Here is an 11,938-nt window from a genome sequence, read left to right on the forward strand (position 1 = left end):
ACTGGCCTTATAACACATTATTATAGGAGAAACTACATTCAGAGAGATAGAGGGGTACACTGGCCTTATAACACATTATTATAGGAGAAACTACATTCAGAGAGATAGAGGGGTAACTGGCCTTATAACACATTATTATAGGAGAAACTACAGTCAGAGAGATAGAGGGGTACACTGGCCTTATAACACATTATTATAGGAGAAACTACATTCAGAGAGATAGAGGGGTACATAACACAGGCCATTATAACACATTATTATTAGGAGAAACTACATTCAGAGAGATAGAGGGGTACACTGGCCTTATAACACATTATTATAGGAGAAACTACATTCAGAGAGATAGAGGGGTACAGAGAGATTCAGAGAGATAGGGGGTACACTGGCCTTATAACACATTATTATAGGAAAACTACATTCAGAGAGATAGAGGGGTACACTGGCCTTATAACACATTATTATAGGAGAAACTACATTCAGAGAGATAGAGGGGTACACTGGCCTTATAACACATTATTACATTCAGAGAGATAGAGGGGTACACTGGCCTTATAACACATTATTATAGAGAAACTACATTCAGAGAGATAGAGGGGTACACTGGCCTTATAACACATTATTATAGGAGAAACTACATTCAGAGAGATAGAGGGGTACACTGGCCTTATAACACATTATTATAGGAGAAACTACATTCAGAGAGATAGAGGGGTACACTGGAAACCTTTATAACACATTATAGGAGAAACGATTCAGGAGAAACTATAACATTATTATAGGAGAAAGAGAGATAGAGGGGTACACTGGCCTTATAACACATTATTATAGGAGAAACTACATTCAGAGAGATAGAGGGGTACACTGGCCTTATAACACATTATTATAGGAGAAACTACATTCAGAGAGATAGAGGGGTACACTGGCCTTATAACACATTATTATAGGAGAAACTACATTCAGAGAGATAGAGGGGTACACTGGCCTTATAACACATTATTATAGGAGAAACTACATTCACATAACACAGTATTATAGGAGAAACTACAGAGAGATAGAGGGGTACACTGGCCTTATAACACATTATATTATAGGAGAAACTACATTCAGAGAGATAGAGGGGTACACTGGCCTTATAACACATTATTATAGGAGAAACTACATTCAGAGAGATAGAGGGGTACACTGGCCTTATAACACATTATTATAGGAGAAACTACATTCAGAGAGATAGAGGGGTACACTGGCCTTATAACACATTATTATAGGAGAAACTACATTCAGAGAGATAGAGGGGTACACTGGCATAACACATCAGAGAGATAGAGGGGTACACTGGCCTTATAACACATTATTATAGGAGAAACTACATTCAGAGAGATAGAGGGGTACACTGGCCTTATAACACATTATTATAGGAGAAACTACATTCAGAGAGATAGAGGGGTACACTGGCCTTATAACACATTATTATAGGAGAAACTACATTCAGAGATAGAGGGGTACACTGGCCTTATAACACATTATTATAGGAGAAACGACATTCAGAGAGATAGAGGGGTACACTGGCCTTATAACACATTATTATAGGAGAAACTACATTCAGAGAGATAGAGGGGTTCACTGGCCTTATAACACATTATTATAGGAGAAACTACATTCAGAGAGATAGAGGGGTACACTGGCCTTATAACACATTATTATAGGAGAAACTTTCAGAGAGATAGAGGGGTACACTGGCCTTATAACACATTATTATATTCAGAGAGATAGGAGATAACACATTATTATAGGAGAAACTACATTCAGAGAGATAGAGGGGTACACTGGCCTTATAACACATTATTATAGGAGAAACTACATTCAGAGAGATAGAGGGGTACACTGGCCTTATAACACATTATTATAGGAGAAACTACATTCAGAGAGATAGAGGGGTACACTGGCCTTATAACACATTATTATAGGAGAAACTACATTCAGAGAGATAGAGGGGTACACTGGCCTTATAACACATTATTATAGGAGAAACGACATTCAGAGAGATAGAGGGGTACACTGGCCTTATAACACATTATTATAGGAGAAACTACATTCAGAGAGATAGAGGGGTACACTGGCCTTATAACACATTATTAAGGAGAAACTACATTCAAACGACACTTCAGAGAGATTCAGAGAGATAGGGGGTACACTGGCCTTATAACACATTATTATAGGATAAACTACATTCAGAGAGATAGAGGGGTACACTGGCCTTATAACACATTATTATAGGAGAAACGACATTCAGAGAGATAGAGGGGTACATAACACATTATTATAGGCCTTATAACATATTATTATAGGAGAAACTACATTCAGAGAGATAGAGGGGTACACTGGCCTTATAACACATTTATAACACATTATTATAGGAGAAACTATTATAACGGAGAAACTACATTCAGAAAGATAGAGGGGTAAACTGGCCTTATAACACAGTATTATAGGATAAACTACATTCAGAAACCTTTATGACATTCAGAGAGATAGAGGGGCCTATAACACTGGCCTTATAACACATTATTATAGGAGAAACTACATTCAGAGAGATAGAGGGGTACACTGGCCTTATAACACATTATTATAGGAGAAACTACATTCAGAGAGATAGAGGGGTAGGCCTTATAACACATTATTATAGGGAAACTACATTCAGAGAGATAGAGGGGTACACTGGCCTTATAACACATTATTATAGGAGAAACTACATTCAGAGAGATAGAGGGGTACACTGGCCTTATAACACATTATTATAGGAGAAACTACATTCAGAGAGATAGAGGGGTACACTGGCCTTATAACACATTATTATAGGAGAAACTACATTCAGAGAGATAGAGGGGTACACTGGCCTTATAACACTGAGAGATAGAGGGGTACACCCTTATAACACATTATTACATTCAGGAGAAGAGGGGTACACTGGCCTTATAACACATTATTATAGGAGAAACAGAGAGATAGAGGGGTAACTGGCCTTATAACACATTATTATAGGAGAAACTACAGTCAGAGAGATAGAGGGGTACACTGGCCTTATAACACATTATTATAGGAGAAACTACATTCAGAGAGATAGAGGGGTACACTGATAACACATTATTATAGGAGAAACAGAGAGAGATAGAGGGGTACACTGGCCTTATAACACATTATTATAGGAGAAACTACAGTCAGAGAGATAGAGGGGTACACTGGCCTTATAACACACTATTAAAGCAGAAACGACATTCAGAGAGATAGAGGGGTACACTGGCCTTATAACACATTATTATAGGAGAAACTACATTCAGAGATAGATAGAGGGGTACACTGGCCTTATAACACATTATTATAGGAGAAACTACATTCAGAGAGATAGAGGGGTACACTGGCCTTATAACACATTATTATAGGAGAAACTACATTCAGAGAGAGAGATAGAGGGGTACACTGGCCTTATAACACATTATTATAGGAGAAACTACATTCAGAGAGATAGAGGGGTACACTGGCCTTATAACACATTATTATAGGAGAAACTACATTCAGAGAGATAGAGGGGTACACTGGCCTTATAACACACTATTAACGGAGAAACGACATTCAGAGAGATAGAGGGGTACACTGGCCTTATAACACATTATTATGGCCTTATAACACATTATTATAGGAGAAACTACATTCAGAGAGATGGCCTTATAACACATTATTATAGGAGAAACGACATTCAGAGAGATACACTGGCCTTATAACACATTATTATAGGAGAAACTACATTCAGAGATCAGAGAGGCCTTATAACACATTATTATAGGGAGATACACTGGCCTTATAACACATTATTATAGGAGAAACTACAGTCAGAGAGATAGAGGGGTACACTGGCCTTATAACACATTATTATAGGAGAAACTACATTCAGAGAGATAGAGGGGTACACTGGCCTTATAACACATTATTATAGGAGAAACTACATAGAGGGGTCAGATAACACATTATTAAAGAGATTCAGAGGGGAGGGGTACACTGGCCTTATAACACATTATTATAGGAGAAACTACATTCAGAGAGATAGAGGGGTATAACACACTATTAAGGCCTTATAACACATTATTATAGGAGAAACTACATTCAGAGAGATAGAGGGGTACTGGCCTTATAACAGTCAGAGAGATAGAGGGGTACACTGGCCTTATAACACATTATTATAGGAGAAACTACATTCAGAGAGATAGAGGGGTACACTGGCCTTATAACACATTATTATAGGAGAAACTACATTCAGAGAGATAGAGGGGTAACTGGCCTTATAACACATTATTATAGGAGAAACTACAGTCAGAGAGATAGAGGGGTACACTGGCCTTATAACACATTATTATTACAGTAGAGGGGTACACTGGCCTTATAGGAGAGGGGTAGTTAAACACATTATTATAGACATTCAGAGAGATAGAGGGGTACACTGGCCTTATTAACACATTATTATGGAGAAACTACATTCAGAGAGATAGAGGGGTACACTGGCCTTATAACACATTATTAAGGAGAAACTAGAAAGAGATAGAGGGGTACACTGACATTCAGAGAGATAGAGGGGTACACTGGCCTTATAACACATTATTATAGGAGAAACGACATTCAGAGAGATAGAGGGGTACACTGGCCTTATAACACATTATTATAGGAGAAACTACATTCAGAGAGATAGAGGGGTACACTGGCCTTATAACACATTATTATAGGAGAAACTACAGTCAGAGAGATAGAGGGGTAACTGGCCTTAGAGAGATAGAGGGGTACACTGATAACACATTATTATAGGAGGTTCAGAGAGATAGAGGGGTACACTGGCCTTATAACACATTATTATAGGAGAAACTACAGTCAGAGAGATAGAGGGGGTACACTGGCCTTATAACACATTATTATAGGAGAAACTACATTCAGAGAGATAGAGGGGTACACTGGCCTTATAACACATTATTATAGGATAAACTACATTCAGAGAGATAGAGGGGTACACTGGCCTTATAACACATTATTATAGGAGAAACTACATTCAGAGAGATAGAGGGGTACACTGGCCTTATAACACATTATTATAGGAGAAACTACATTCAGAGAGATAGAGGGGGCCTTATAACACTTATTATAGGAGAAACTACATTCAGAGAGATAGAGGGGTACACTGGCCTTATAACACATTATTATAGGAGAAACTACAGTCAGAGAGATAGAGGGGTACACTGGCCTTATAACACATTATTATAGGAGAAACTACATTCAGAGAGATAGAGGGGTACACTGGCCTTATAACACATTATTATAGGAGAAACGACATTCAGAGAGATAGAGGGGTACACTGGCCTTATAACACATTATTATAGGAGAAACTACATTCAGAGAGATAGAGGGGTACACTGGCCTTATAACACATTATTATAGGAGAAACTACAGTCAGAGAGATAGAGGGGTACACTGGCCTTATAACACATTATTATAGGAGAAACTACATTCAGAGAGATAGAGGGGTACACTGGCCTTATAACACATTATTATAGGAGAAACTACAGTCAGATGCTATGCATCTCTTCATCACAGTGAGTTATCCCCCTCCCCCATATAAATCACAAACTGCTGTGTTGGCTGATTGAATAAGTGCCATGTTCATCTGCGTTAGACACCTTCTCATTTCAGAGTTTATCAGCAGAAAAGGGGGAGCGAGCAGCAATGCAGCACACACTCCCCTCTTCAAGTCTCTGGATTAGCTACCTGATCAAAGAACGTCAGGCTTTGAAACATCTCATCAAACAGAAACTGGCCTGAGAAAATAAAACGCCCTTCACCATTTGCATGTGAATATAGGTGGATAGACACCTTTGGCCCTGGTTCAAGTCATAAAGATGGCAGATAAATAATAAGTAGAGTAGGGAGTGAGATTGTTTCTGCTGCCATGACAACCAGGCTGTACCAGCATTCCCCGTGGGACCTGAGGAGGTGCAGCGGGACACTTCCACCAAAAATCACCCCCCTGTCCCACTCGCTCACAGTGAGTGTGTGTGTATGTGTGTGCAGGACACGTTCCCGAAACAACAGCCCCCTGTTTAGCTCTCAGAGGGCCTGCTAGAAAAAGAGCTGTAATACCCAGGGGGTGTCTGTGACTGTAACCATGTGTCAGTCTGTGTCTATGAGGAAGACAAAGGGCGAAGAGAAAGAGAAAAAACATTGTTTGTATGTTTGTGTGCACATGCTTGTCAATGTTGCGTGCATCCGAGCTTCAGTGTATTCTGTGTGTCACTAAATCACTCTGGATAAGAGTGCCTGCAAAATTAATAAAATGTAAGTGTGGGTAAGTGTGTGCCTGTGTGTGTGTGAGTGTGTGTGTGTGTGTGTGTGTGTGTGTGTGTGTGTGTGTGTGTGTGTGTGTGTGTGTGTGTGTGTGTGTGTGTGTGTGTGTGTGTGTGTGTGTGTGTGTGTGTGTGTGTGTGTGTGTGTATGTGTGTGTAATAAGCAATGTATGTCTGTGACTGCTGTGGTTAAGAGCCCACAACTCTGTCTGCGACTGATGTGACACCCAGCGTTTAACTGGTTGCCCCGGAGGCAGCAGCATAGGCCAGGGAACGCTTGAACATACACACGCACACACACACACACACACAAACACACACACACACACGCACACACACACACACACACACACACACACATGCACACACACTAAGTTAAGCTAGAGCAACCTACACACACACTCAGGAACAACACAAACACATGCACAGTGCTACACACACGTACATTCTCATGCAGAGCTTTAGTCGTACAATAGTGAAACACACAGAAACAGCAAGCCTGACCTTCCAACCAGGAAGAAAAACCACCTTACGAGGTCCTTAACTTCAATATATCATGACCTCTGAACCAGGGGGCCTCAGTCATGTGACCTCACTCTAATCCATCAATCATCAGCCATCCAATCAATCAAATGTTATTTGTAATGGCAGCATGCAGTGTGCCAAGTCTCAGTGCTCCTCTCCTCTCTGGCGACAGCTGTCTCAGTGCTCCTCTCCTCTCTGGCGACAGCTGTCTCAGTGCTCCTCTCCTCTCTGGCGACAGCTGTCTCAGTGCTCCTCTCCTCTCTGGCGACAGCTGTCTCAGTGCTCCTCTCCTCTCTGGCGACAGCTGTCTCAGTGCTCCTCTCCTCTCTGGTGACAGCTGTCTCAGTGCTCCTCTCCTCTCTGGCGACAGCTGTCTCAGTGCTCCTCTCCTCTCTGGCGACAGCTGTCTCAGTGCTCCTCTCCTCTCTGGCGACAGCTGCTGTGGAAAGTAGCTTTGACCTTTTCCCAACAACTATTATGGTCAAGAAGAACTACGTACTGTAGCCTACCAATGTCTAATCAATGTCTAATCAATCATTCACGTTTTACTGACCTCTCCAATCATGCCGTTCCACACTCCATCAATCTTCTTCCCGTGCTTTCCATTGGTCACCAGGTAGAGGTCATAGGTGAAACCTACGATTTTGGCCAATCGTTTGAGGATATCGATGCAGAAGCCCTTACAGCACTGTTTCTTTGGGGGATCCTGGACAGGAATACTAGAGGAAGGAAGAGGGAGATGAGGTGCAGGAGAGAGAGAGAGAGAGAGAGAGAGAGAGAGAGGGAGTGAGTGAGTGAGTGAGTGAGTGAGTGAGTGAGTGAGTGAGTGAGTGAGTGAGTGAGTGAATGAGTGAGTGAGTGAGTGAGTGAGTGAGTGAGTGAGTGAGTGAGTGAGTGAGTGAGTGAGTGAGTGAGTGAGTGAAAGTGAGAGAGTGATAGAGAGAAAGTTAGAGAGAGAGAGAATATATAACATTTAAAAGATGTTATATTTAAGACCAAGAATATATCTCTTCCTCAGTCAGGGTCACACTCCATACAGGAAATCACAGTTATGGATTATGCCTTTAAGTGAGAGTCAAATTGTGCTGCCACATGATAATTGTTCTCATCCTTCCTAGAGGTGGTGAACCGTGACACGTGGACCTCTACTGCAGCTCTATTATGTTCGTGTCCAATTCAACCCCCATATATCTTCAACTGAATCACATATAACCCTATATACCATCTGGGCTCACCCTCACCACTACACGATCGAGAAGGATGAGAGGTAATGTGGAGAGTGGAGGGTTAATATGGGATTTGTTTGTGTTCAATACACCATGAAAGTGATTATGTCATACGCTGACACCACGTGGTCATTACACTGGAGACACATGATGTTATGAAGGTCGATCTGTGAAAAACGACAGTTCCATTTTGCTGATGTGTTTGGCTCCAGGGGGGTCTTGTTGCCACTGTACTGTATGTGTGTCACTAGGGGATGATCCGTATTTTACTGTGTCCTCCAAGACGCTGGACAGTCCCCTGATGAAGTGTCCCCGGGGTAAGGAATGTATTGTATTGTGTATTGGACAGGAACATAATTGTGTAATTTGACCCTTCACCCCTGCCTTCTGACCTGGCATTCAGGGGTCGTCGGCAGGGTACAGAGTCTCTGATGCAGGTGTTGGAGGCGGCGTCAGCCAGCTCCACGATGACAAACGGACGTTCCTCCAGAGTGACCACGCGCAGGTGCTGGGCGCCATCAGGCGGTTGGAGGAATGGACCGTAACGCGACCACGCTGGATAAACCAAATCCAACTTACCGTTCTCCCACATCCCTACCTGGGAAAGAGAAGGGAGTGGGTTAGACAGGACACACACAAACACACTCCCATCAAGCAACTCCTGTCACATCAGTCACAGCTTTCCTGTTTGCATGTTATTTTGGCATTAATACGTGTCACATATCAGTTTGCAAACAATGTAAATAAATATATATTATTGAGTTAATAAAACTGCATACAAACATGGTCTCTTTTTTGTTTTCTTCAGTAAGTCAGCTTCAAAATGCAGGTGTTTCAGCCTGGCTTAGTGCTTTCTGTGGTGGTGGGGCAAGCCAGCAGAAAATACGGAGCATTGTACCGTGATTGGCTCAGTGTTCTGTCACTCATAGGAACACTAAGTCACCGCCATGTCTCGAGCTAGAAAATTCTAGCCCCCTGGGTGCTGCCATAGAGTTACATTAGAAGTGCCCATCCAAGAAGGCTCAAGGTCATTGGCCACAGATAAAATGACTTCAAATCACATTATATGTACAGTAGCTTTGATTGGACTGATCATGTCAACATCATACTTTCAAAATCTTAGGTAGCAGTTATCATCATGAATCACGTCGACAATCTACTGGAAAATCCTTTCTTCCAGTTCCCAGTTGTTTTGAAAGCATGCAGAGAATAACAGACTTTGGTGACATATGTTGACGACAAAATTTGCCCACGTTGGGCTGCCGGGCCAACTTCCTGTTCAAGTGAACACAGCACAACAAGGTGAATCCAAAAATGTCTTGTATGCTGCTGCATAAATGATGTAATATGCCAGGGAGATGTGTATACTGTAGCTAAGAAAGTAATACTAAGTGTTTGTTGTGTAGTAAGTTGTTACTAGTCCATGTGCCTCACCCTAATAATTTGGTCTATTTTTACCTATTAATTTCACCTACTGTTTTGACTTGGTGGTGCATATCTAGCCTATAACCTGTTTTTGAGAAATATAATCATTGAACATTGTAAAAGCTATCCTGACTTGGTGTACAGGGAGAATGCTGTAAGAACGGCCAATGTTCTGAATACTGATGCTGTTCATTTCAAAAGTGCTGAACAAATAGTTATTATTATTTGTTTTTAACCTTTATTTAACTAGGCAAGTCAGTTAAGAACAAATTCTTATTTTCAATGATGGCCCAGGAACAGTGGGTTAACTGCCTGTTCAGGGGCAGAACGACAGATTTGTACCTTGTCAGCTCGGGGATTTGAACTTGCAACCTTTCGGTTACTAGTCCACCGCTCTAACCACTAGGTTAGCTCTCTCATTAATGTCATATTTGAAATGACGCATTGCCTCTTATCTGCTTGTCATCCGCTTATGCCATAGTTTGTACTGTACATCTCAATTGTCATTAGAAACCACATTTGTTTAAGCAAGTCAGCCATATCAGCTATGTTTTTTAAAGGCAGTAAATGAGGCTGAATGAGCTGTTTCGCTGCCAGATAGGCTCCGCTGATAGCCAGGTGAAGCAGTGGTAAGATGTTGGGTCTCTGCTGTTGGGACAGCTTTATGTAGGCACTAACAGTTTGTGGGCATCATTTGTCACCGTTATAGTGCAATTCATGTATTGTTCAGTGTTGTGTTGTGTAGTGGCTTTGCTGGCATACATCCCACATTACATTTCCCCCCCCCACCAAGATTTACATGCTAAAATCGCCACTGAGAGTAACATCCAGTTTATTATATTGTACTGTACTTTATGTGAACCAGTGAGTAAAGAAACAACAGGTCTGACAGCGTTTCAACCACACCCCCCTCAGACGAAACCTACAGTCAACGGACAGTCACCGGACAGTCAACGGACAGTCAACGGACAGTCAACGGACAGTCAACGGACAGTCAACGGACAGGAAGAGAATATTCAGACCCAGGATTATCAAACGCACACACAAACACACACACACACAAACACACACACACACACACAAACACACACACACAAACACACACACACACAAACACACACACACAAACACACACACACACACACACACACACACACACACACACACACACACACACACACACACACACACACAAACACCAACCACCAACCAAACTAGGGGTATTGAGATAGCGGTAATCCACACACTGCCATTAAGAGTTATTCCAATTTAAGCAACGAGAGACACATAAAGAAGACCTCACACTAGAACTGAACAACAGTGTTCCCCTTCAGACTGAGGTCTTTCCACTGATCTAAAGTCTTTGTCTTGCCACTATTGAGTGCAGTGATCTGGAAAAGGAGTACTGTAGCCTGGGATTGAATATACCAAGCTGATGTTCTGACTGAATAACTTTAACAACATGAACCAGCCACCAGATCAGCTGCAGGACATATATGTAAAGATTAAGGTTGAGTTCAATTGGAGAAAACAATTAAATGTCAACAAAACCTATACGCTCCCAAGAAAAACTGTTCCGTGAAAGTGTACATAAAGAAAACATGTCTAAAATAAAATATGATTTTAATGGAAAAAAGGGCTCAACGATAATCAGCAACGTTCAAAACCCCTTGTGCAGTGTTTCTTTAGTAGAAACAAACTGTCAGCGCTTTTTTGTTTTTTGATAATGTAAACAATGTTCAGTACCATAGTGAATGCTGCTGTGCTAGCCTAGCAGTGTTGCTCCTACAGAGGACAAGAGAGCAGTGTAAGAGCTGGGTAATGTTTAGCAGTGTTGCTCCTACAGAGGACAAGAGAGCAGTGTTAGTGCTGGGTAATGTTTAGCCGTGTTGCTCCTACAGAGGACAAGAGAGCAGTGTTAGAGCTGGGTAATGTTTAGCAGTGTTGCTCCTACAGAGGACAAGAGAGCAGTGTTAGAGCTGAGTAATGTTTAGCAGTGTTGCTCCTACAGAGGACAAGAGAGCAGTGTTAGAGCTGGGTAATGTTTAGCAGTGTTGCTCCCACAGAGGACAAGAGAGCAGTGTTAGTGCTGGGTAATGTTTAGCCGTGTTGCTCCTACAGAGGACAAGAGAGCAGTGTTAGAGCTGGGTAATGTTTAGCAGTGTTGCTCCTACAGAGGACAAGAGAGCAGTGTTAGAGCTGGGTAATGTTTAGCAGTGTTGCTCCTACAGAGGACAAGAGAGCAGTGTTAGAGCTGGGTAATGTTTAGCAGTGTTGCTCCTACAGAGGACAAGAGAGCAGTGTTAGAGCTGGGTAATGTTTAGCAGTGTTGCTCCTACAGAGGACAAGAGAGCAGTGTTAGAGCTGGGTAATGTTTAGCAGTGTTGC

The 11,938-nt window shown here is 41.8% G+C and overlaps 1 protein-coding gene across 1 annotated transcript in view; it reads right to left on the reverse strand.

Annotated features, from left to right (window-relative positions):
• Positions 1–11,938, reverse strand: part of LOC135519767 (glutamate receptor ionotropic, NMDA 2D-like) — a 101,064-nt gene that overhangs the window by 22,256 nt on the left and 66,870 nt on the right. Inside the window, 2 exon segments of the mRNA XM_064944989.1 lie at positions 7,453–7,618; positions 8,518–8,723. Coding sequence (XP_064801061.1) covers positions 7,453–7,618; positions 8,518–8,723 — 372 coding nt within the window.

This window comes from Oncorhynchus masou, chromosome 29 (genome assembly GCF_036934945.1).
Source record: "Oncorhynchus masou masou isolate Uvic2021 chromosome 29, UVic_Omas_1.1, whole genome shotgun sequence".
NCBI lineage: Eukaryota > Metazoa > Chordata > Actinopteri > Salmoniformes > Salmonidae > Oncorhynchus > Oncorhynchus masou.